At 37.5% G+C, this 27,434-nt stretch overlaps 1 protein-coding gene across 1 annotated transcript; it reads left to right on the top strand.

Annotated features, from left to right (window-relative positions):
• The first annotated feature begins 1,157 nt into the window (after positions 1 to 1,157).
• On the top strand, positions 1,158 to 25,937 carry GIPC2 (GIPC PDZ domain containing family member 2). The gene is made up of 6 exons (XM_015818217.1): positions 1,158 to 1,442; positions 15,218 to 15,403; positions 17,383 to 17,563; positions 18,853 to 18,962; positions 23,084 to 23,165; positions 25,532 to 25,937. The coding sequence occupies exons 1-6, from the start codon at positions 1,158 to 1,160 to the stop codon at positions 25,675 to 25,677; spliced, it is 990 nt and encodes a 329-aa protein (XP_015673703.1). The 3' UTR covers positions 25,678 to 25,937.
• The last annotated feature ends 1,497 nt before the right edge of the window (positions 25,938 to 27,434 follow it).

Raw genomic sequence — 27,434 nt, 5'->3', positions numbered from 1 at the left:
TGCCTGGCGGCGCTCTTCCTCCTGTCCAAGGTTTCCATTGTTGTGAGCATTTCTGTTGAGGATTGGCAGCAGGGATGGGGTGGGGGGTGTTTGGTTTTTATTCCCCCACCCCCTGTCTGCTGGGTGGTTGTAGCAGGTTTTGGTCACTTCACATGACCCTGGGACACTCTGACCGTCATAAGTATGAATCAGTTGCCAAGCATCTGAATGTAAATCACAAGACCCTGGAGATGCTGCAACATTCCAGCTGATCGGTGTTTCTTCTGGGCTCAGCAGAAGTGCCAGGATCAGTGCTGAGCTCCAGCTGGAGCCTGGCGCTAATCATGGCGCTTCTGCTGAGCCCTGACAGCCCTGCAGCTCCAGCCATCTCTCCCTCAGGCTTGTTCAGCTCAATTCCCCTCCCCCACTATCACTTTTCTAGGATGGTCGCGTACCACCTGCCAGGTGCCAATGTACCACAGGTGGTACCCGTACCACTGGTTGAAAAGCCCTGGTCTAGGGCATTTGAGGAGCTTATCCCACTGTTTGTGCCCATCTGACTAGGTCAGGTAAGAGGGGCTCTGGGTCCCATAGATCAGGAACTATCACCCAGGGGGACCCAGGAAACATGCCTTCTCCAACAAGCCCTAAAAATCTGGCTGTTTTCATGGAGATGGGGGAATAATTGAGCCCAATTGCTGTACAGTGCAGCAGCCAGTTTGTGTTTTGGTTGACCTTGACATTTTTTTTAAATACCGTACTTGTATTTTTTAATTATTGTTTTTTTAAAACTTTGTTAGCCGCAGTCTGAAGATAGGCGGCCACATTAAAAACCAAAAAAAACAACCCTATGAATAAAATCTTGCGCAACAAGGTCTTTGCGACGACCCTCTACAATTCAGCGGCTGACACAAACCGCACCGAAGAGAAGAAGAGACCCCCCCCCCCCCGGCAGTCGGGCGCGAAGTTGCTGCCGGGCCCAAAGGCCCGTCGCCCATTGGCTGTCGCCTGCTTAGCCCACCTGCCGGGCGATGGCTAAAGCGGGAGGTGCGCCGCGAGCTCGCGGCCTGAGCGGGCAGAGTTCAGCCAAGTGGGAAAGAGCAAGCGGCGCCGCCGCTCCGCCACCGGCGGCGCACAGGTGCGTCTGGCCTCTGGCTTACGGCGGGCGGACTGGGAAGATGCCTCTGGGGCTGAGGAGAAAGAAGAAAGGCAAATCCAGGGAGACCTCCACGCTGGTGGACGGCGAGGCTCCGCCGGCGCGAGGGCGAGGCGACGACGAGGTCGGGGCCGGGACCGGCGCTCGTGCCGGGGCGGGGGGCGCCACCGCCTCGCGCGGTCCCGTCCGCTTGGTCTTCCACACCCAGCTGGCGCACGGCAGCCCCACGGGGCGCGTGGAAGGCTTTGGCAGCGTGAAGGAGCTTTACGCTAAAATCGCTGAGGCGTTCCGCATTTCCCCGGCCGAGGTACGTGGCCGCCGGTGGTGGTGGCGGTGGCGTGTCACCCAGGTCTTAAGTTTCCCTCCCTTTCTACTGCATGGTTGTAACCCAGGGGTCCGTCAGATTCCCACGTTCCTGTTCAGAGTATGTTAAAGACCAGGCAACCGAACTGAATGCTCCTGTTTAAGCGTAACGATCTTATTTTGAGATGCGGATTCCAGCCTTTGGGGTTTCCAATAATTTTGTGCGCTGTATTTTTTATATATATATATATATATATATACTCAGCAAAGTCATGTTTTCCTCAAGTTGTGTTTAATTCCTGGTAACTTATGAACATCTCCATGTAGATTTCTGTCTGTCATGTATGCATATATTTTCAATCTATTAAGTTGTTTTTTTTTTATCCCACCTTTCTTAATATAACATCTAGCACTGAAGCTTTACTAGGACAGGAGAACTGAGTTTTTATGCCTAGTTTTAGGCACAGAAGCCAGATGGGTCATTTTTGGGTCAGTACCAAGAAGGTACTGGCAAGCCACTTCCAAAAATGTTATCAAGCAAACTGGTATGGCTCTCTCCATGTAGTTGTCTGGACTCAAGCTTGACACACACACACCTGCACACACAAACACACACACACACACACACATCCATCTGATATATGGAATGGAAGTACTGAAGCCTACTTTATTATGATGCCTAAGCGGAAAATCTGAAAAATATTTTAATCTCAAAACTTCAACAAATACAAGTAAGTATTAAACACATCACAATTACCAAATGAAAAAAGTACTTCTTTCTCACACGTGAACTGCATAAACAACTCCTTTTCCTTCCCTTCCATCTATACCTATCCCACCTTGCCTCAAATTAAGTAATATATTAATTCAGCCACTCTATGCATCTGATGACGTGAGCTGTAATTCACAAAAGTTATTCTTTCAGTAAAGTGTATTAGTTAGAAAAATGCTGTGACGGTCCTTTTGGTTTTTGTAGTGTTTTCTGGGATTAACCCATATAGTAATAAATGCTCTTGATTAATTTGTGTACTATTAATGGTGGTATTGAATCTGTTACTTTTGATGAGTTGATTCATCCTGCCTAAAGCTGTAATGTCGCTTGTAGCTTTGTTGTAATAGAAAGATACTCAATTGTATTATTCAAATATTTGGCTGAGTGATTTGTATTTTATTCTACAGATCTGTTTTCTGTAATGGTTGCAAAACTTAGACACAAAATTGCTTCTTGATTTATTTAAATCCTACAATATTTGTGGCTCAGAGCACTGTAAAAGAAGCAATTCTTAACACATGTAATTATATTCCTAGCTACAAGTATCATTTTACCCTAGGCATACAACTTAACAATGATATCTTATTTATTCTCACGAGGAACAATAAAGCTTTGAAAAAGAGAAGTTTCTTTATTGATAAAAAAGTTCAGAAGGTATTTCACACCAGACAGTTTGGAACATGGCATTATTCTACTTACTTTTGTGCACACAAAATGAAAAAAGGCCCTTTCTTCGATATTCTTAGTAAACTAGAATAAGTTGATGCCTAATTAATATTTTTATGAGGTTTGGATGAAACATTTTTTTGAAAATAAAAAACCCAACCTTTGTTGTTCAAGAATTTATTTGTGACAGATGAGAGAGATAAAGATAAAAATGTTTGGGTTGCATTATTGGGCAGAAACATTTGTTTTGAACAGAAATCTATCCCCCTGCATTCAAAATGAGGATACAAGAATTTATATCCACATGAATTTTTTTGTGTGCGATGCTCTCTGTCTTGGTTGTTTTCTTGGAGACATTTTATCACCCAACTAGGTGTCATCAATGCTAGAAGGGAGTGGGATTTGCTCTCTGTTTATATACAAACGGCTTGACCTGTCAGTATTGGTGAGAGACCTCTTGGTAGTTCCTTGATTAGCTCTTCAGAGAGCTCAGAGACCACCAAGGACCCCCCCAGTTCAACCTTGAGCTACAAATAGTCTATTCTATTTACTAGAGATTGGCCAGAAGTTTTGCTCACACATTATTTATTTTGGAGTATTGGACTGTGCTAAATCATTTTGTAATGTTTAATATACAAACATGCAAACATTAATGTTAGCAGTTCAGCTTGACCGATAGCAGTCTTTACTCCTTAAGCAAATCAAGGCAAGAAACTTGATGATGGTATTAATGCTTGCATATTAGAAATTGTGATAAATTGGTTTGGTTCTTGGATAAACATAGTGGGTACCAATATTTGTAAAGCTTAACATATTTTGAAGACACAGAAAATCAGCATTTTCTGGGACTGGTTTGTTTTATAATTAACAATGGTAGATTTTACCTTGATTGGGCCCTTCTGTGTTTATGAATTTTCTAGAGAATGTTAATACACAGTTAATCACTGGCTTTGTTGGCTGACCTGGAGAGGATAGAGGCTCTGCAGAAATGTTTTAAATTTTTTTGTTTCTATTTGTTTCTTTTTCCTTGTACATGCCAAATTGATTACTGTTTAATTTCTATTATTTCTTACCTACCAAAAAAAAGACAAAAAAGAAGTGGCATACTACAAAGAAAATGATGACCAATGCAAAGATGATCAAATAATTCATTGGGTAATCCAATGGTGGATAATTGCTTGACTATAAAGAGGAATAGACTCAGTTAATTGGGTTAGGTGAATGGGGCATCAAGTCTCACAGTTCTTTCTAGTAGCAAAAGCAAGTCAAATGGAAATAGCTGGATGATAAAAACAGACTTTCAATTACAGCAGATATAGCTGAGACTACTAAGTGTATGTCACACGTACTACATGTGTGATGGGAGTATGTTTTTTCAATCATATGGAAAGAAAAAAGGGGTCTGAATTTCAGAAAAACAGGCATAAGACATTACTGAAAATTAACATTGTGACATTAACCTGCTGAGAAAAAAATTAAAGAAGAGGAGGTTAGGAAAATGCTATATGCCTCATGTATATATTTTATTTTTAATATTTAATTTAGTTTCCTGAACCAGATTGGGATAGATCCATGTTCGAATCTGTTCAGCTACAATTTCATATCTTAGATAATTGTCATGTTGAAGTTATCAATAAAACAAAACAAGTTGCCTCTGTTTTTATGTACAAACAGTACAGTTCTCATTCAAAATACTTATTCTTACTGAAACTAGTGCCCTTTCATTGGACTCCTGAATTAAACAAATAAGCCAATTTACTTTATTCACCATCTTGTTTTATGAATGCTGAAACACATCATGGCAAGGTCTATTCCAACTTTTTCAAAGTAAATGATGTGAAGAAATTTTAAAGCTACATTTATAGTATTAAATATGTTAATGCAAATGACAATTGTTACATGAATATAAGACATATTAGTCAGAATGTACTGTACTATTTTGCACTGTACACATTTGAGAATTGTTAGACTTAGCAGAATAATTAGGCTGCATCCATATATTGTCACCATGGATTTGCTTGGTTTTGGAATATTATAATGTGTGAGACTAACCAACTGACTTAATGAACAAACCATTGCTTAGAACAATATATGAACCAGATTGCTCTCACTGATGATTAACTCAAATATAGGATTTATATTTTAATGTAATGTTCTTATTTTTTATTGGAAATAAATATGAATTAGAAATATTAATGTAGTTACCTGTTTTAATTAACGCAATCCTACTGGAGGCTCAGGTTGATTTATTATGACTTATTTGATTTATATATGATTTCATCATGACACCTTTATAACTTTATTTACTTCTTTTTTTAAATACAGTAGCTACATGCAACTTTTATTACTAAGGCAAAGTATGAATAACTCTGGTTTAATTCTTTACTACTATAAATGTGGATCCTTGTATACCCTGCAGGGATCACTGCGTTTACTAACATGTTACTAATTCTTTATAAAAGTAAGAGCGAATGCATTGTGGAAAATAATCTGTCTATACTCAGTTCCATTAGTTAATTAAACAGTGTTGCTTTCATTCACTTAATATACCTGTCTTTCCTCTTCTCCTTTCTTGCTAAACTATTTGTTCAGCCTCCAATAATTATTTTTCTATATTTGACGTGAGGTAGTCTTGAATTTACCACAAACATCTGATGGATGTGCATTTTATTATGTGACCTATTGAACTAGCAATTCACTTCTAGGTTATTATTTTCAAATTACAAGTGGGAAGGTTTTATTTTATTAAGATTCCACTCAATAAGGACTAAGTTAAGACTCTATTTTGTATCACCAGAATCACTTAGGTACCTACATTGAATGAAATAAAATAAATAAAATTTGGGACATGATTGTATATTGCAACAATATAGGGAGAATATAATTTGAATTATTTAGCCACTTAAAACAATTCAGATATAAAATATACTGTCTGCTTCTCAGGTTAGGGAGGAAGAAGTCAATCTTCTAGAAGCAGTACTTTAATTACTGGATATTGTGAGCCCAGTGTAAATGATTTGTCAATGGGCTAAATGTTTTTGTGAATGGGATGTTCTATTTTAGGCTTTGGAACTTCCAGCTGAATTCAGACTGCTCTGTGTATAAATATTTGCACTATATATCACATACTTCTATTTCAGAGACACAAAGTTTCTTATTCAAATATCTTCACTTTGTATGTTCTTATTATACCATCTATAAAATAGTTTGCAATGACATCTTAAGAACGACACTCACATTTTGAGACTAAAACATCACTATAAGCGATGATTTATCTTACCTATGCATTGCCCAACAAACTACAACAGTTGAGGCAAAGCAAAGCAAAACCCACAAAAACACGGAACCACACTTGTCTGAAATGGTATGGTAGGAGGATTTCCTGCTTGAGCAGGGGGTTGGACTAAAAGGCTTCCAAAGTCCCGTCAAACTCTGTTATTCTGTCGCACTATAATTCAATGCAATATAGCAGCCAGCTAGGCTGAGAACCTACTGATTGCTATGTTTTAAAACATTGATTGATTGAATGCTTGACTGTCAGAACAATTTGTACTTAAATTACTTGGTATGAGTGTGAAGAAAAATATTTTCCTTATTTACCATTATTGTCTTGTATAAAAGTGGAACTCAGCAGGAAAATTATGTAACCACTAATCAAAGTTCTTGCTTGACTGAAATTCTTCCTAGAGGGAAGTACGTATATAAAATTGGCTCATGCGGAGGCTGAAGTCTGCTTATGCTGCTCAGTTGCAGTTTTAAATAGAATCACATCGTCTCAGATTTCTAAATATCACATTTCGGTCCTATTGCTGGTTTTATCTAGTCATAAGGGTAAAACTAGTTATAAGATGATTACTTACACTATCATGCTGACAAGGTCAACATCCAAAGGAAGCTTTTTTTCTTCTTAAAAAAAGATACCAGGAATATGATATTAATAAGGATTAGTAGAGCTTAGCAACACTTAACAGTTGGGAAACTTGGAAACTGTATATTGTATCCTTCCTACCAGTTTCTCAGTATAGTATTTGATGCTTCACCCTATCTTTCAGATTCACGGTTAGTAGTAGAATACAAGAAATGTTTGCAAGTTAGTATATCGGATATATCCGATATGTACTGTACCTATGATATGAAAGCTACGTGAGAACCTTGCTTTTTATCTCTTCAAACACAAGTGAAAAAAGAAAAGTTGTGACCTTTCATTTAAGATGATACCTGAAATATTTAAATATTTTATATTTAAAAATAAACTGTAAAGTTTTCTTTTCTTTTTTAATTAGGCATAGTAATCATAAGTGGGCACTATCTCAGTTGCCTTTCAAAATATTTTCCCAAAATAATATGCAGAAGATAGTATTTTTAAAACAAAATATTCCAATTAACATTAATAAGGAAAGCACATTTCAAATCAACTCCTTAAATTGAATTCCTTTGAAAGTTTTGATTTTTAAAACTTTAAAACTTTTTTTTTTTTACTTTTAGCCCTTCCAGGTTATGATGAATTTGAAATATATAATTTAAAGCCATTTAGCCAGTACTACATTCTGCAATCTATAGTATAAAAAGCAGTATAAAATAAAATATTGAAAATGGCTTTTAAAAAAATGGATACCATGTTTTAATGCTACCATATTGTTATGTTTTTAAATTTGCATCCCTTAATATTCATAAAGGACCCAGACTGAAATTTTGTAGCAAGCATTTTAAGTTAATTTATTATATATTCATTTGAAAGGGAAACTTGCATATCAGTAAATGAATATTGAAAGAACTCTTTCTAAAATGCTAATGATTGCAACTTGATCAAATCTTGTTTGTGGTGTCCTGTGTTGTTTCTGACTCCATGAAGCAGGAGTATCAAACTCAATTTCATTGAGGGCTACATCAGCATTATGGTTGCCCTCAAAGCACCAGGTGGACATGGCTGGGTGGGCATGGCCAGCTCAACATGGTCAGCTCAACATCGCTCACATTGAGAGGGGGCAGGCAAGGCTGAGAGGGGGATCTGGAGGTCTCCAGTAGAAGAAGGTGAGACCAGGGAGACCACCAAAGCCTTGTCTACCAGAGGAGCCTCACTGTCCCCCAGATGGGAGGCCGAAGGGGAGGGCCTTGGCCTGCCTGCTGGGCAGCAGACAGGACCTGGCCCATGGATTGAAATGTGGGGAGATGGTAATGCAGAGTGGCACAAGCCCAGCATCGGCGGGGGCTGGCTCCGGGTTGTCTTCTCAGTTGCATGGCAGGGCTGGAGAGGGGAACACGGCACTCACGCCGGATGTGGAACTGGAGCCTGAAACGGCCAGGTGCCCAGCAACATGCAAGCCATCCCATGGAGAAGGAGAGCTGTACCCCGCACCCTGGGCTGATGGTATGCCATGACCCAAGTAGAGAGGCCAGGCACAGACCCGATGGTACCGTGGGCTGCTTAGAGACCTGGGCAGCAGAAGACAAGTGCCCAGCCTGGCCCTCAAGCTCCTGGAGCACCAGGACCCTGCAGCCCAGCCCAGCCCTGCTTCCTTGAGGGGGTACCCAGCCATGCTTACTTCCTTGAGGCTGCTGCTGTTGTGCTCACTCTCCTTGGCCAGACTAGGATTCCCAGGCTGGAGGAGAACAGAGGGGGGGTGGGGCTCCTGCTGGACGAGGCTGCCGCTGCTGCTGCCACTGGTGCTGCCACCATGGGGCAAGACAAGGTGAGGCAGATGACAAGGTGGCCTGGTGGCAGGGTCCCAAGTTGCACAGGTGCACTGCACATGGAGTGGGGCCGAGTGGGGGCGGAAGGCGGGATCAGAGGATGAGCCTTAAATGGCATCCTGATTCTGGCAGAGGGCAACTCCGGGGCTGGGCTCAGGCAGGGCAGAGCAGGTAAAGGAGTCCCAGCTGCTTCTTGGGGCTGGGAATTCCCTGCCCTTCCCGTTCACTGGGGCCATCTGAGATGCAGTGGCGGGCGGGAGGGTCCCCATGTGTGCAGCCGGAGCTGGAGGATGAGGTTTGATGATGGCCCCCACACACTCACCAATTCCTGTGCACACACCCAGGGGGAGCACCTAGCCAGGCTATGGTGGATCGGGGCCCAGATGGCAAGGGCTGGCCTCTCACCATCTCCAGGGTGGCCCCATGGGCCAGATCTAAACCTATTGTGGGCTGGATCTGGACTGAGGGCCTTGAGTTTGAAATGTCTGCCATAAAGGAATCCTAATGGGATATCTAGTTTATTTTCTTTGTCTAGCAGCTGGACTTAGATATTCTGTTTCTTTTTAACTTTTCAAATAATTTGTTTTATTTGAAATCTTGGATAACTAGGATATTACTGTGTAGTTTTGTCCACAACTTTGGTTCAGAACAATAAACACAAGAGAAAGTTTATAAAGTATTTTATAAAGAAGGAATGCAAGAACGTCTGAATAAACAATTACTCAGCACTGGGAGTCCTCAGTGAGAAAGAAACTCAAGATAATCCCACTTTGAATCTGTTTGATATAAGAAGGGTCAGAGAGGGCAAAGAGGCAGAGGGATATTCTGGCAGACTTTCAAGATTCTATTATTATACTCTAAAACAAAGGTCCCCAACCCCTGGTCCATGCATCGGCACTGGTCTGCAGCATGCCAACAACTGGTCCGCGCAAACAAGCGAAGCTCCATCTGCGGGATGCAGGTAGCATGCAAAACCATGTCCTCTCCAGTCTGTGAAAAACCTTTCTCCACAGAACCGATCCCTAGTGCCCAAAAGGTTAGGAGCCGCTGCCTAGAGCAATAAAAGTCCTTTTGTGGTTGATGTAAAATATTTGATAAACTTAAGACTGGGATTTTATTTTACTTTTCCAGTGGTGAAGCAGGAAGTATTGACTTAAGATTTTATTGAAAGTATTGACTTGAGAGGGAAGAAAGTGAAGGAAAAATTTAAGTGTAAAATGTAAGAAAAAATTTATATAAAGTTTAAATGTTGAAGGTGGATAGATTATATTTAGAGAAAGTATGGAGTGAATAAATATCATAGTTCTTGAGTAGATATACTGTTTTTACTTATTGCCTTATTAGAGTTAAAGTAGGTATATATTGATAGTATTATGTTTGTTTAGTTAAATTGTAATTTAGATATGGAATGGGATGTGTTTTAATCCTGTATCTGGTTCCGGGAAGCCCAGGGGGGGAAGGGGATTAGGGGAATTATAAAAATTGATGTATTTACATGTTATAGGTAAATAATAATTGTATTGATAAGAGGAGATGCTCGGCTGGTATCCCAAATTGCACTTGAGGAGGTGGTCAGAAAGAGAGGGGACGTAGGTAGGTGGGAAGGAGGAAGGAGGAGAGGTTGTGGGTTAGAGGGAGGGATAGGAAAGTGGATGAGGGCGGAGGCAAGGCGGGGACTGCCGAGCGTTTCCGACAATGTATTGACTTGGATTGTTTTTTCTGTTTGTGTATACAAATGCATCATATTGTTACTTATTGTTTAATTATAAAAATCAATAAAAAAAATTATTAAAAAAAAAAAAGTCCTTTTGTGGTCTGTCTCCTGACATGCCTGATATTTACCCAGCCTACTAATCTATAAATTATGTTTTATAAATCATCCGTTCACATGATATAGTAAGAGAAAATCACCATCCTAAATATTTTGATTGGTTTTCTCAATAATCAACATTAACAGTATTAATAATTGCTACTGTTAATGTAATTAAAGGGGGCATGATGGCTCAGCAATTGAAGACATTGAGCTTGTTAGCTGGAAAGCTGACAGCCAGATTTGAGAGCCGAGCGCCATGCAATGGGGTGTGCTCCTGTTACTTGACCCAGCTCCTTGCCCCAGCTCCTAGCAGATCAAAAGCATGCAAATGTGAGAAGATAAATAGGTACCACTTCAGTGGGAAGATAACAGTATTCCATGTGTATAGTCACTGGTGTATAGGCACGCTGGCCACATGACCATGCAAATGTCTTCGGACAATGCTGGCTCCCCTCACTAAGAAATGGACATGAGTACTGCCCCTAGAATTGGACATGACTGGACAGGGAAAACCTTTACCTTCAATAAGATGATTATCATTGTTAAGAAGGTGAACTACCTTATATACCATGTTTCCCCAAAAGTAAGACCTATCCCGAAAATAAGCCCTAGCTTGATTTTTGGGAGTGGGACTAATACAAGCCCTACTCCAAAAATAAGCCCTGGGGTGGGGGAGGCGGAGGTGCCCCACGTGCCCTGCACCTGCTTACCATTGCAGCTAGGCCTCCCTTGAATCGACACCTGCCTTGCCTCGCCAGCCCACTTCTTCTGTGGTGCCACCCGGCCTGTATTTTGCCATTAGAGGCTTTCTGGAAAGGCTTCTGTCGGCAAAATGCAGGCCGAGGGGCACTGCACGGGCCAATCCAAAGCGCCATTCTCAGCTGCAGAGGCATTTCCTTCGACCACAGAAGAAGTGGGCCAGCTGGGTGGGGCTGTTGGTGCCGCTGTACCGAGGTAAGACTGTGGAAAAGTCACCCCCCCAAAAATAAGATCTGGTGCCTCTTTTGGAGGCAAAAAAAAAAAAAAGACCTGGTGTTATTTTCAGGGAAATATAGGATATATCCTTTGCTTTGATTTTTTTTAAAAATGTATTAGATGTATACTTTGCTTGTCATTCATTGGGAATGAAGAGATATATTCCTCCTAGCTTCCCCACTAAAATAGGCTGAGCTGTGTAGGAGTGACTAGAAGTTTCCAAGCTCAAGAGTATACTTGATCTGGGCTCTGTTTATCGGTTGGGTGGTCATATCTATTTAATAAATAAATAGAAATCTCCCTAGTTCTGGTCCAGCACTTTAAAGACTACACCATTCAGACTCTAAATAGGGATATGGATATAGATATATGGATAGATTTACTGTTTAGGCAACTGATGAACTATAGTTCACAATAACGTATGCCATAACTGAGTACTATAAGATTCTTGGGTTTGCTATAACTCTAGAATTGTTTTTCAATATACTTTGGAATCTTGGGAAAAAAATTGAAAACCTCCCACTCTTCTGAGATTGACCTACACAGTAATATTCCTTAATGCGTGTTTTATAGTCTGGTAAATTTAGAACACATTAAGTTTTAAATTAAGAAAAATGTAGGCGAAAGTAGCAATTAGTACATATATGCCACTGATAAAATAATGAAGATTTGGGGGTTTATACCAACAAATGAGTCAATTTTCAGCTGTCTGGGGCATGGGCGAGATAATGCAGTCTATCAAAATCCAAACTATATAGTGTATGTACAATGAAGGTCATAGTTTATGCAGTAGAACTGTGCATTGGCAGGCAGATGGCCTTTTTTTACTTTGAAGTATGTACACACCTTGACTCATATTGAAATAAATACACTATATAGCTCATTTTGAAAGGATAGAACTTTTTTAATAAGCAACTCAACACTTTACGATTGACTGCAGGAAGTACAAAGTTTATTGCAGAAGTTAAAACTCCCTAGTTGAAGAATAACTTCGGGTGAAATACCTTGCTCTTAAATGTAACAAACAGAAGCTTTGGAGTGAAAGATGATGTAGTTCAAGTAAATGCTTTTTTATTCTGTTCCTTTTTAATTATATAAATAAATATTATTATGAAGCCATTACTTTCAAGATTTTTTTTATCGTACATAAGACTGTAACATTTGTGAACTAAAAAGCGTCTTAAGTGCTGATACGATGTAGCATATAAAAAGTTGGACTTAATGTTCAGGAATTAGGTAGAACTTTAGGTTTATTATTAGTATTTTAATAAAAGGGGATATTGTCATTTTAGCATGGCATTCCATGCCATGTTTTTCATTTGTGCCAAAGCCATTTCCTTTGAGGTGCAAAAACTTTCAGGGACTGCTGATCACACATTAGAGCTGTAGTCTGAAGTCCTTGAGTGTTGCGGGTGTTAAAGAAACAAATCTGGGAGGGAAAGGAGGGGATGAATCATGTTTTAACAATGTCTATCTTTTCTGATGCCTAATCAATATCTTCACTGTTTTATTTGTTGCTTTCTGTCACATATATAGAATGTATCTATGATTTGTTTCTGCACCCTACATAAAAACATGGCATAACCTTTTGCTTTATCTGAAGTCCTTGTGGTTGATATTGTTGGGAGGTAGGGTGAAAAGGCCATTTTGCAACAGTATTTGGTATTTTTCAAATTTAGGGACTTAGTTGTTCCCAGCTCCATGCAAACTTGGGGGCCTGAGTTTGATGGGCAACTGTTTGAGTGCTCATCTAGGACTGCCTCATGACATCCTTCATGGATCATATCAGTCATGGAACATGGGACAGCTGGCAAAGGGTGAGTTCATCCCTACATCTTCAAAGAAGGTGGACAACCGAAGAGCCAACGGAAAATAAATACTAGCTGGTATTCCCTGGGAGAAAACACACAACAAAATGAGACAGAGGAGAAACGCACTGCTGGGGGAGCCCATTGGAGTGCATCACCCAGTTGTGGGCCAGGGAAGTCTATTAGTCCAGTAAGGAAATGCTTATACTATGTACAGGGAAGTGGACAAGATATACTGGGTTCTTTTCATGGGAAGAAAGGCGGCCAAAGTGAGGTTTCTTTGATTTATGACTAGTGGGGGCAGTCAGAACACAAATTGAGCAGAACCATTCCTGTCAGTTGGACTTTGGATCCTGTGGGCTGAGTGACATGTCACCCAGATGATAGTTCCAAAAAAATAATGCCCTCCATCACTCCCCTTGAAGTGCCACCCCTATCCTACTTCCGAAGAGATGAGGATTACCTGACTCCTGTCTTGTGTTCTCTAGGAATGAGCCGTGGGGAGCAAAGTGGAAGTGCAGACCCGCGATTCGTGTGACCACACTCATCTGTAGATCCCTCACCCAATAGCAAAAGAGCTTTTATCAGCGCTGAGAGGGAGCATATGGGCATTGTGGGGGTGGGGGAAGCCTCAAGGCCTGCTTATTCTGAGAGAAGCAAATAGACTGCAAACTCTGGAATACAAAAACAGCATGAAAAGCTAGCACAATTGAAAGCATCCGACACTCACCACGGGAGCAGCTGGACTGTTCTCTGTCAGAATTATTGCAAGCTTATTTAGAAAAATTCCAGCAGGCTTAGGATTCTGGAAACTTTCCAGATCAAATTGGAATGAGTAAGAAACAAGCTATTTCTTTAAATAGAAACTGGCAGATATTTTTGGATAACTCTGGTAAACAGAATGAGAAACTTTAATTGTTGTCAGCTAAAACTTTTGAAACTTGTTTTGGTGGAAGAGGAAAAAGAGGAAAAATTACATTAAATTAATTTGTTTATACATGCCAGAACATGTATTTTTCCTTTGTCTTTTTAATTTTTCTCTTCTTTTTCTTTTTCATTGCACTTATTATTTTTTCCTGGTATGTATTAGTTTCATCTGTATAATGTAATTGTTAATCAATATTATTTTTAAAAAGACTTATTCAAAATTGTGTTTTAATTAATTTTAATTAATTAAATTTGTATAGAATAAAAACAATGCATTTTTTAAAAAAAGGAAAGGTGAACAAATTAAAGAAATGTGATGTAAAGAAAGAAATAGAAAAGACAGAAGAAAGAGAGACAAAGAAAAAAAGATATAAAGTGGCTTCCATTCTTCTTCACAGCAGTTATAAATGCCTTTATATTTTCCAATGTTGTATCTTAAATAATAATTATAATATAATAATTATATGATATTGTATTATTTTGGTTTATTGCACAGTCAGCCAGAAGTTCAGAATGAATTTGGCATTTTAGTCTGCCTATCAAGTCCTTCCCAAGAGTATAGTATTACAATTATAATAATTGCAATAGGCATATGATCTAAATATCTCAATATTTTCTGTACCATATCATAGGAACCATACCACTGGACCCTGTGGGCTAAGGGACATGTCACTCAGGAGTGGTACTAGGCTAGAAATTCTCATGCAGCATATTATTTTGGTAGTTGTTGACTTTTGGTGTTCTGGAAGGACCTTATTTTAAATAGCATTTTTTTTTACTTTGTGATATAATTCTTACAGGAATTTGGGAACTCATTATAAAATGTACATTATAACATTTTTACAGCAGCAATATATTGAATTATTTCTGTTTATATCAAATAGCACTCATTCTGCTTCCTGCAATAAAGCTTGGCAACAAATCACAGGCTTTGGGCATTGAATGGATTTTGTAATTAATACACATCTAAGTTAAGAAATCACAATAATACATAGCATTGTGACTTTTCTAGAATACTGTAACTTGCTCTTGCTGCCATTGGACAATTTAGGTGTCCTATGATTTCGGAAAAGGATATTTCTTTGAAAAGTAATTAACATGCATCTGTTTCCCTCTTGGCTTTATAGATCATGTTTTGCACATTGAATACACACAAAATTGATATGAACAAGCTTTTGGGTGTGCAAATTGGTCTTGAAGACTTTATATTTGCTCACGTCAAAGGAATAAAAAAAGAAGTGGAGGTTTTCAAATCAGAAGATTCACTTGGACTTACCATTACTGATAATGGAAATGGATGTGCCTTCATAAAGGTAGGTTGGGGATGAAGTGAATAAAAGGTAGTCCTCAACGTTTGACCACAATTGAGCCCAAAATATATGTTGCTAAGTGAGAAACTTGTTAAGTGAGTTTTGTTCCACTTTACGACTTTTCTTGCCACATTTGTTAAGTGAACTACTGCATTTATTAAGTTAGTAACATGGTTGTCAAGTGAATCTGGCTTTCCTATTGACTTTGCTTGTCAGAAAGTTGCAAAAGGGGATCGCATGATCCCGGGACACTGCAACCATCATAAATATGAATTAGTTGTCAAGCATCTGAATGTAGTTCACATGACCATGGGGATGCTGCAGCGGTGCTAAGTGTGAAAAATGGTCATACGTCATTTTTTCAGTGCCGTTGTAACTTTGAACGGTCACTAAATGACCTGTTGTAAGTCGAGGACCCCCTGTATGAGAAACATGAACATATCAATTTATTTCATTAATTTATGGTGATAGCATTGAAACTGTGTTGAGTAACCCCTAAAGTGAATGGCTTGAAAGCCTAATACTGACATTATTTCTTGAGTGAACACTTAGAGGAGACGGAATATCTGACAGAGCCATTTTTTAAAAACAGAACATTTCAGTTATGAAAAAGACACTTTAGCATATGACAAACCATATGTCTATATGCTGTATTTTGTATGCATTTGATCCTTATTCTATCATGATCATTTTTAATTGTCTTTAAAACACAATGATCAGGCTGACGTTATGCACATCTGCGTAATCTAGCCCATAATTTCAGCAAAAACAAATGTTATATTACTCAGAGTGGAGATGAGAGAGCGAGCATTTTTTTTCTTTAGCATATTTTTTTTACTGCATAATAACTATTATATGTCTTTTTTCACTACTATTTCTTCTGGAAAAGTTCATCATTTCTCCTGTCAGTTACAATTTGCTGTCAAATAGTTCTTCTGAGCAAGTTCTTCTCCATCCTGGTTACCTTCCTTTGGAGAGAAGCCAAGAGAGGGAAGTTAAAGGCTGGAAAGTGGAAAAATCTCCCTTCTAGCTTGATAGACTAATCCTGATTTTTTTTTAAATTTCTCATTTTTCTCTAATATTATGCAGTTTGATCAGTTTATTTTTAGATCAGAAAAATGAAATAGGGTGAATTAACTCCTATTCCAGAATTTTGGTTTTGATAAGATTTAGATTATTACAACTTCCCTATAGCCATTTTTATCTTTGGGTGGGGGTGGGGGGGTTGGAGCTTACTGTTGCAGCCAGGCTTCCCATGGATTGACAGTTGCCTCACCGGCTCACTTCTTCTGTGGCCAAAGGAACAGCTTCATTTTGCTGCTGAGAATGGAGCTCCAGCCTGCATTTTGTAGTCAAAGACCTTTCCGGAAGGCCTCAGCAGCCGAGAACTGAGCTATAGATTCAATCCGTAGCTCGGTTCTTGGCTGCAGAAGCCTTCCGGAAAGGCCTCTGATGGCGAAATGCAGGCCGGAGCTCCATTCTCAGCTGCAGAAAGAAGCTGCTCCTTCGGCTGCAGAAGAAGTAGGCCGGGTAGGCGGGGCTGTTGATGCTGCTACTGCAAGGTGAATGGAAAATTCACCCCCCGAAAATAAGACCTGGTGCTTCTTTTGTAAGCAAAATAAAATAAGACCGGGTCTTATTTTCAGGGAAACACGGTAATGTTTCATCATTGGGTTTTTCTTGCCCTTCTTTCTAATGATACTCCCAAATGTCCTGAAAATTTCTTCAAGCCAGTAAGAGCAGACTAGAGGAAGTTAGCGTAAAGATGATAGACACAGGAGACTACTGACTTTTTCTTAACTTCCTGGATATAAAGAGAATGAAAATATCTTCTCTTGCCTATCTTCCATTGGATTTTGGATAGAAGGGTCCTGGCTGAAAATGTGAGACTCTTCATGTTCATATTTGTAGTTCATAATTTTCTGGACCAGACTATTTTTTTTAATGTATCATAATATATGTAAAATTGTTTTTGTCTGCAGAGAATTAAAGCAGGAAGTCTTATTGACCAAATAAAAGTGATATGTGCTGGTGACCACATAGAATCTATAAATGGAAAAAACGTAGCAGGCTATCGTCATTATGAAGTGGCTAAGAATTTAAAGGACTTGAAGAAGGGTCAGACATTTACATTAAAACTGATAGAGCCTATGAAATCATTTGGTGAGTGGAACATATCCACCAAAAAACTGTACCAATAATCTTATTACAATAGAGTAAAACTATCCTCATCACAATTAAGCTACTTAATCATAAGGTTTAAAGCTGTCTTTCCATACCTTACACTCTGTTACACTAATTATTACGGAGACAAGTTCACATGAAGCTCAGATACTTTTATTTCTTTCTGGCACATACAAAAAGGGATTATCAAGCCCAGCATGGTTCATGGATTGTATTAAATTTAATTTTGTTGGGCAGCCTGATTTAAAATAAAGACAGAAATTAAACAAAATTTAATTTACCTCGTTTCAAATGTATTTGGGCCCTCTCGACAATATTTTTTCAGATCAGCAAATCTACTTCAATTAATCCCCACTAGCTATATCTTTACAGCCCTTTAAGGAGGATTGAAAGAATCACTGTTTACCTTTTCTTGTAATTTAGTTAATAGTCATACTGGATCTGAGTTGCAGACATTACAAATTTTCAGTAAATATATAAATAGCTTTTCAACAATGTGGGAAATGAGATTCTTACTTTTAAATGGAGCAGCATCTAATTTTTTCAGGAAATACAGGAGTTTCTTTGCTATGACAACTGTTACTGTCAAAGCATTGCTGGATGAGAACTATAGTGATGTTCAGTTAATTGGGCAGTCTTATACCTTCTCCTCTTGACAAAATCAAGAGGAGAAGTCAATAAGAATTACAGCTGCATCTCCAGTAGTTTGCCTTTGCCAACTAATTTTTGGGGAGCAGATTTTCAAGTCCAAAGCTATAAAGTGAGGAAATTGCACATTGAAATTAAGTTGCTATTCGCTAACAACAGGTGTGGTAAAATCATACGGGTTAAACTCATATTGAGTATTTGATGTCCTTGAAAAGAGTATTGAGACCGAATCAGTTTAGTTAGATAATAGGAGAGTTCAGAACAAAACAGATTATTTTTAAGCACTTATGGGTGAGACAGACAAATTGATTAATATGATGATTTTTATAACCCCTGGGTTGGCAAAATATTTTTGTCTTAAAATTACTACAAGCTAGTCATTGTTGACCGAATCATAAACTTCCCAATCTACCCATCTATAAAATGTATGGGTCTCTTGGCCCCATTAAAAATGTTTTAATGACTCTGCAACTGCTAAAGTAATCTCCAGCTTAAATCCAGCTCTGAGTTGAATTTTATCCTATGAACCCTAAGTTTGGGTTTGATGTTGTTCATCTTGAAAAGAAGTATAACTATATTCAGAGTTGAATTAGAATTTGGGAAACATATATTTATTGCAGAAATTATCGAGCCAAGGTCAAAAAGTGGAAATTTTGCAGAGGATAAAATCTGCCGAGGAAGAGAGACTCTTCGACTAAGACCCAAAGGTCCTGCTACAGTAGAAGAAATGGTGAGTTTTTAAATTCACAAATCTTTGTCCTGAAGGCAGATTTTTGTTCCAGTTTGGAAGCCATTAAACTATAACTACAACCACAAAGAGTGTCTTCACCCTGATGAATTTGGCATTTGCCTCATTTCTTCCATTGCTGCCTCCATCTATACCATTTCCAGCAATGAAAGTTGCACAGCCCTTCCTTAAAACATAGATTTCAGGTTGAGGTTTGACTAAAAATAATGCTGTAAGAAGTGCAAATTTAAAGCAAAAAGTAAAGGTAAGTGGAGACAGGATTTTTTTATTCACAGATTAAAAAAAAAAAATCTTTTCACAAGATTGTGACACACTTTACTGTGATACCTGCACTCACTTTGGTTTCATTATGGTGGTTCATGTCTGAAACTGGAAACTGGAAAACTGAAGTGTATTGACAGAAATACCTTTGACTTGGCATTGTAATCTACCCTGCTTCTTAAAAAGGAATGTATTTACAGAATAGCTGATTTTTCAAATGCTACTGAAGTTACATGAATATCTTTTTGATAGTATTTTAGGCATTTTATATATAGTCTTTCTTTCCGGCGACTCTCCAGATTTCCTGGAATGCAATTATATCACCCGGGAATGGCAAAAGATGTCTAAAAAGCAGGAGAGGTCATCTCTTTGGGTTATGTTTATCTAAAGAAAATGCCTACAAAATGTATGTAGAATCATAACATTGCAGAGTTAGAAGAGATCATTTAGATCCTCAGATCCAGCCTCCCCCAAAGCCTCTCCAATCTCAGCTTGCACACATTTTGCTTTGCTTTTTTGGCTTCAGTTTTTGCCTTCCTGCAATGTAAATCTATAATGTGTCCTGCATTCTGTGGTGATAGAAAGGCCTTGGCATTGTTATTTGTGTAAGATCCTTTCAGGTGTTGGGAAATGGAAGGACTTATATTCCTTGCAGACAGCTGGTCATTTGCATTCTTTTAGAGAGCCGTTGAGGCCACTTGGAGGTTTATCTGTGTCCTCAGGGTCACCTGAATAGTGCAAATGGGTGTGGAGCCTTCTTGGAACTGCTGAAAGGACTGTGCTGTCAGTGAATATAAATCCTTACATTCCCCACCATCCAGTCAGAGCTGAAGAAGCTTCTTGTATGAGAAGCGAAACGTCTTCAAAGAAAAACAAGAAAATCCAGTTTCCTCTTGAAAAAGCACCTGTGGGACAAATATGACCTGGATGACTGAGAATCTCCATAGACATTCTCAGTTCTTTCATTCTTTCTTTACAGGACTTAATTTCTAATCCTTGATCATCATCCTTATTGTCCTTCTCAGGACCTGTTCTAATTTATCTGACTCTTTATTTGCCTGTAATGGATATAGTAGTTGAGGTCTAACCAAAGGAGAATAATGTGGAACTTATTACTTGTGGAATTTATGTTTCCTCTGATGCAGCCTAATAATGTTTTTTTTCTGCCCACCTTACTCTGCTGGTTCAATTCAGTTTATAGGTAGTGTTCAACTTATAATAATTCAATTAGTCACCATTCAAAGTTACAACAGCACTAAAAAGTGACTTATGACCATTTTTCACACTTATGACCATTGCAACATCCCCAGGGTGATGTGATCAAAATCCAGAACTTGGCAACTGATCCATACTTATGATGGTTGCTGTGTCCTGGGGTCATGCGATCACCTTTTGCGACCTTCTGACAAGCAAAGTGAATGGAGAAGCCAGATTCACTTAACTAACTTAACAACTATAGTGATTCACTTAGCAACAGTGGCAAAAAAGGTCATAAAATGGAGCAAAACTCACTTAACATCTGTCTCGCTTAGCAACAGAAATTTTGGGTTCAATTGTGGTCATACGTACCTGTATCATCAACTACTATTCCAAGATCTTTTTCACAAATACTCTTTGTCAACCCAGGTTCCTCATTCTGTTCCTGTACATTTGATTTATTTTTCTTGAATGAAAAAAATTTATTGTATTTACCGTATTTTAACCTTCATTCTATTATTCTTGGCCCATTTCCCTCCAGAAGATCATTTGATTTATTCTGATATTAATGCATTATTAGAATTAATTATTCTGATATTAATGCATTATTAGGATTCAGTTTTCTATCAGATGCAGATCTGATAACCATTCCTTCACTTCCTCACCCAGGTACTTAATAAACATATTAATAGTGCAGGGCCCAATACTAATTTATATTTTTATGGATGAACTTTTTTTTCCTTTTTGAAGAGAAAGGATTATGCTTCCCTTCACTTACCTACTGCCCAGGGTCTTTTAAAGATAATAACATAAAGATTTCCCAGTTCATCAGAAAGTTCATTCAATATTGAAGGATAAATTCCTCTGGTTTTGGAGATTTAAACTCACTCAAAGTAATAGATGTTTTTTTGACTATGTTTTTATTTGTCTCAAGCTTTAATCTTTCTATTCATTCTGTTCTTCTTGGTAACTACTGGAATGCATACATTTCATAAATGCTATGTATTAACATTTTCCAATCTAGACTGAAATGCTGGCATACGTATATGAATGTAATTAAAGAAGCCCTTTTGATGTACTACCAACTTTAGATTTACATCAATATTTATAATACCAAGCTATCTGTATGTACCCTTCCTTGGTGACTTGTCCCTCTTTACAACACACAGACATATACAGATACACACGGAGACATAGTTCTTGCTTCTGACTGACTTGTTTTGTGACCATTTGAAGATACGGTTGTGTAAATAAAATACCTTTGCTACCGATCCTTGCATTTACAACCATAACCACATCCTGCTGTCACGTAATTGTAATTCTGGGGAATTTGTGTGCTTTGCAGTTGACTTGCATCAGAGTTAATAGAGAAGGTTGAAATAAAATTGTAAGTCATAGTCATATGATGTTTTGCTTAGTAATGGAGTTGCCAGTCTCAAAAGTAGTCAGTAGTAGTCACTTACCTGTTAGTAGTCAAGTAGTGAGGACTTACCTGTTTGTCTTCTTTTAGTTTGTAAACAGTTTTGCAACCATATTTGCATTTTCTGCTATCCTATATTATTTCCCTTTAATGGCATCATTGAAAATTATACTTTTAGTTTTAAGAGCTCCTACTCATCTTTAATTTCTTTTCCCATTAGATTGTCCTACCACTATCTAGTTACACATTCCAAATCCAGGCAATAAAACTCAGCTTCAGTTTTGGTTAAAACGATGAAGTCCAGTATTATATGATAGCTTTTGGGGGAAAGACCATACATGGCCCCTATTAAATATGACTTGCTGCTTCTGAAGGAACAATACAATCATTGGGAAAAGATGGCTGCACCAAGGAATTACACAAAGTGTTATAGGAGCAATCCTGCATGCTCTGAAGCACTTTTTTGTCTTCTCACATTAAACACTGCAGAGCCCTAACAGACACCAAAGGCTCTGAAGAAGTTTTAGTCTCATTGCATTTTATGATTGAGTTTGCAATGAGGCCCGCTGTCACATATGAATTTCTTAGTTCAGCTTGATTGTTCAGTAGGCAGACACACAATTATCGTTCAACAATTTTCATTATTAAAATTCCTCATCTCATTATGGGATATTAAATTCTGCACCACAGAAGTCTGGACCTGTATTTAATTTATTTTTATTCATTTCTTTAATCAAATGTCAAAGCCTCCCGGCTGTGGGCAGTTTACAGATTTAAAAAAATCCATGATAAAAAAAAACACAGACAGCTGACTGGAGAGCAAGACACCAAACATAAATCATCCAAAAGTGAAGTGGAGCATCACAAACACCCTGTCCCCAAGGCTTGGGAATTGGAATAAATAATACAAAAAAAATATTTATATGTAATTAGCTTAGTGTAATGTTTTCCAACTTGGGCAACATCAAGGTGTGTGGATTTCAGCTCCCAGAATTTCCCAGCCAGCATGACCATTTACTAAGAATTTTTGGAATTGATGTCTATATATCTTAAAATTGCCCAGGTTGGGAAAAGCTGGTTTAGTAGTAATTAGTTTGGAATCAATATTGATACGGTTGCATTGCAAGATACTGAAAAATTTCACTTAATTTTTAAATATTATAACTCATCTGTTTTGCATTACTCATTGCATAGTTTATATTTCTGTTTCTTCCTTTTGGTAAAGCTTTCAGATGTTGAAGAAAAGGCTACCAAAAAAGTGGATGATCTTCTGGAAATGTACATGGGAATAAGAGATCTTGAACTAGGTCAGTATTTATGTAACAAGCCCATTTCTAGTTCCGCTGAGCTGCCAGAACTTCAGTATAGACATATTCTGAATGTATTATAAAATATTATTTCTTACTTTTTTTGCCAGCCAAAACAGTATGGTAGGCTTGTGGAACTATGATACATTTCTATAGCTTTAACTTGAATTTAAAATATTTTCTATTATGACAAATGACTTAACATATTATGGTTCCCAAATTATTAAAATGTGATAGATACCCACATCTTAATACTTTGAGAACCCTGTTAAATCATTTAACACCCATTTAAATGTATAAAATATGACAATAAGATTTCAATATTTGCTCACAGTGCTGGTTCTAACAAATTGTATTTTAAACAATTGAAGATGAGGACCTCCAGGCCAGCAAGGATGATTATGAAATGAAAAACTTGTTTCATGAAAAGTTTGGTTGCTTATCTGACCTCATATGCTGCAAAATAATGTTGTACAGTATTGAAACGTGCACCCATTATCTATTTATGGCAGCCTGATTTATGAGGATCCTCATTATACTGCTTAGACTAAAAAAACACAGATCTTAATATATCAGACTGCATGGTTGACTAGAAAGGTTGATTGCTATGATTGGCTTTAGAAGCATAAACTCCTGTTTAACGATATGTTAGGCTATTAGGGCAATTGTGTGTATATCTACTTGGAAATAAGCCTCATTCAGTTTAATGGAGCTTCATTTCAAACAAATGGTTATGAACTGTAGCCATATATTCCCCTCCCAAATAACCTGCATTCTATTGGCAATTTGAACAATAGGTAGCTGGTAGCAGCATATGTGTTGCCTACTATTAAACATTAAGATCAGATTCCGCCTTTTGCTTTTTTTCCCTTTTTTAATTACTGTGTGCATGTATATGATTGTAATTCTGAAGATCAATTACTTGCCACAGGGCAATCATACACCAATTACTAAACATATTTTGTTGTACAGTATATCTGTGCAATCATCTCTGCACGGATTAGGCATATAAATCAGAGCAACAAAATCATAGTGTTTGTCATAATTAAGAATCTTTAACAATTATAAGTAAATCCTCTCTCTGTGTAATACATAGTTATAAAGTCTTAGACCTCCTAATTATAAATAGCTATCTCAAATCTGTTATTTAACATAATATCAGTTTTTACAATTATTTTTTACAATAAATCAATCAGATTTTTATTTGGAGTAATTATAGATATCTGTATTATGAAATATGTATTTAATTTAAAAAGTTGAGTATGTAATAGGAATTTGTAATATTTTCTAGTACTGTAGTTCTTCTTAACAGCCATTAGAGGCCAGTATCTGACTGTCCCATATTGGTGTACTATAATATTGAAAATAAGATTTTCTGTTAAAAAAATCAAAGAATTTTACAATGTTATGAGAAAGGGCACGATAAGAAAACATTTTTTTACAAGAAAGACAATGGTGGTAATTAATACCTCACTGTTGTTAATAAATGACTTTGATTAGAAAACCTGTTTAGGTTTTCAGTTCCAATAAAGTTTATGCTGAGATTCACCTTTTGGTGTCAAAGACATTTCCTTCTACGAAAGCTCTTAAGTGTTATTAGAATATAAAATATACCATCACATCTCTGAAGTTTAAATTAAAACAATCGTAGTCTTTCTTCTGCCCTCCCCCCTTGACTCCATTACAACATGCAGTGGGCAAATAGTCCTTATTTAAAAAAACAAGAAGTTCCAAGAAGGCCCCAGTTCTCCAGAAAGATCTGTCTGGGTACGGTAGGGACTGCAGACAGGAAGAAGACTCCTTAAATATTGCTGTTCATCTTGTTCCTCTTGTCACTTGTGATACGAGCAATTCTGTGAATTAGGTAACACTAAGTAATAGTGGTTCATGATATTCAAGCTGTGATTGAAAGAGGATCTGAGTTTGGTTCTCGAAGAATCAAACATAAGGCACTGCCAAGTGCCAACCACACAGTTTTAGCCCTCCTCCGGTGGTCTTTTCTGCACAGAAGATGATAGACCTCTAGCAGAAAACAAATCCGCACTTGTGTTCTCAGGTTTTGTTATCCCCCAACCGAAATTGATGGTGATATTTCTACTACAGTAAGTGGGGCTGAATCTTTAATCCTGAAGAAACTAAAAACTCCTTAGAAGATTAGTTGGCCTGGCCTTAAATACATTCTACAGAGTTTAATTAACCTTTCATTTTCTAATTAATTCTGGAAGTTTACAAATGTTTTGCTTTTTACTTTACATTTTTATTTAATAAAATGCAATTATTCCAAATTTGTTCATATAAAATTCAGCTACTACAATCATATTGATGTTCCTACAAAAATAATAGATTTTTCCCCTCTCTTGATTTAGCTGCAACTATGGTAGAAGCCGGAAAAGGCAAGAACAATCCAGATGAATTTGCAGTAGCTCTTGATGCAGCTTTAGGAGACTTTGCGTTTCCAGATGAATTTGTCTTTGATGTATGGGGAGCCATAGGTGATACTTTGAAAGGGTGATTTTAATGAAAGGCATTAATTGTATTAGAGTACTGTGACAGCAGTGTGGGCACATCATGTGTGTAGCCGTGTACATGGCATCGAGTATGAACATAATATTTTAAAAAGACCTATTTAAAATTTATAAACCTGAACAAATTACATGAATTTAGGACTGTGTTTGTACAAAGCTTTTAGCCTGATTTGCAGTTAATTTAACATTCGCTTTGAATCTTTGCCGAAAAAAAATCAAGTATTTTCTTTGTGTATGTACATAAATATATGCCAGTTGCCAAGCACCCGTATTTTGATCATGTGACCCTGGGGATGCTGCAATGGTCATAAGCGTGAAAAATTGTCATAAGTCAATTTTTTCAGTATTGTTGTAACTTTGAACGGTCACTAAAAAAATGGTTGCAGGTCAAGGACTATCTTTAAAGACATACAAAATGTCTAATCAGCTGCATGAAATAAAATGTACTTTTTTCATTGTGTTTAAGTTTGGACTGCACGGCTGTTAGTCTAATAGCATCAAAGCCAAGTTAACGTATCTCCAGTGTCAGAGAAGTGAACAGAATTTTGTACTGCAGCCGGGTGGCTGGGTGTGAGTTAGGTGGCCATATAAATTTATCAAAGAAACAGAGTGTCTCAGCCCTAGACTGATGGCAATGGCAAAACGCTTTCAAAAACCTTGCCAAGAAAACTGCATGGATTTGTCCAGACATTTGCTAGGATCAAAGGATATCTTGAAGGCATCAAAAGTCAAACCATATCAAACCAAAAAAAAAAAAATTCCACCTATGATTTACTGCTTTAAACTCTATGAATCAGTTCCTATATTCCATGAAACCACTGCATTTGTCAAGAGAACATAGAGATAATGCTGAGATTTCCAGTGGACTCTCCTATATAAATATAGTTTTTGTGTGAAATCTATCAGTTGACCTTACTATAGTTGGAACCTCTATAGTTGGAACTTCTAATGTAAACAGAACAATATCTTTTTTTATAATCTTACAATATCAGAAATAGGGATGGATACCTATTAAAGCTAATTTCAAAGTTATCCTCAAAAAAATTATTTTTCTTTCTCCTGTTCTTGTAATTGTTTGTTGCTAAGTGCATTTGCAGAACAACTTAATGGCAAGATCACTGCAATGTTACATTTCAGTAGATCTGATATAATGTAAAATTGGAACCTAGTATACTATTTTAATCATTTTGCTTTAAACTGGTTGGAATTGACACTGATGTAGAGCACCTATTTAAATGAAAAAATGCTGCCAACTTGAATTCTGATCTCTTTCTCTCATATACATAATTTAGATATATATACCATACACAGAAATGACACTTTGTACTGTATTATGCTATTAAATTTTTACTCCCTTTTAAAATGAATTACTTAATTTTTCATTCTGATTCTAATTGAATTATGAATCAAGTAGGTTTTGATTATGCTTTTCAAAAAGCATTAAAAAAACCTTTTTTTCCTATGGTTGGGCTGAAAGAAGTTACAAATATTGAGCTGAGTCTCATAAAGTGAAGCTTATTTCACAACCCACCAAATAAGTCATTAGAGTAAAATACTTTGAACATACTTGTATTACAATTTCACAAATTTCTTTATACCTGAATGTTAAGAAAATAAAATATTTTCTCAAAAATGTTGTTTCCTTTCTTGATTTGAGGAATAACTTTGTAATAATTTCAGATTACGGTATTCTCTCTCTCTTCAACCAAAATGGGCATTATTAAATGGAACATGAAAAGTAATT

This window comes from Protobothrops mucrosquamatus, unplaced genomic scaffold, assembly GCF_001527695.2.
Source record: "Protobothrops mucrosquamatus isolate PMUCROS unplaced genomic scaffold, P.Mucros_1.0 scaffold702, whole genome shotgun sequence".
Taxonomy (NCBI): Eukaryota; Metazoa; Chordata; class Lepidosauria; order Squamata; family Viperidae; genus Protobothrops; species Protobothrops mucrosquamatus.
The sequence above is the reverse complement of the archived record's forward strand: the minus strand, read 5'-3'. Positions and strand labels throughout refer to the sequence as shown.

Excerpts from the sequence above, each read along its gene's own strand:
- GIPC2 (XM_015818217.1), top strand. The coding sequence starts at position 1,158 with ATGCCTCTGGGGCTGAGGAGAAAGAAGAAAGGCAAATCCAGGGAGACC. Across the intron at positions 15,404-17,382 it reads ATGGATGTGCCTTCATAAAG|AGAATTAAAGCAGGAAGTCT; the intron begins GTAGGTTGGGGA and ends TTTTGTCTGCAG. Across the intron at positions 23,166-25,531 it reads AATAAGAGATCTTGAACTAG|CTGCAACTATGGTAGAAGCC; the intron begins GTCAGTATTTAT and ends CTCTTGATTTAG.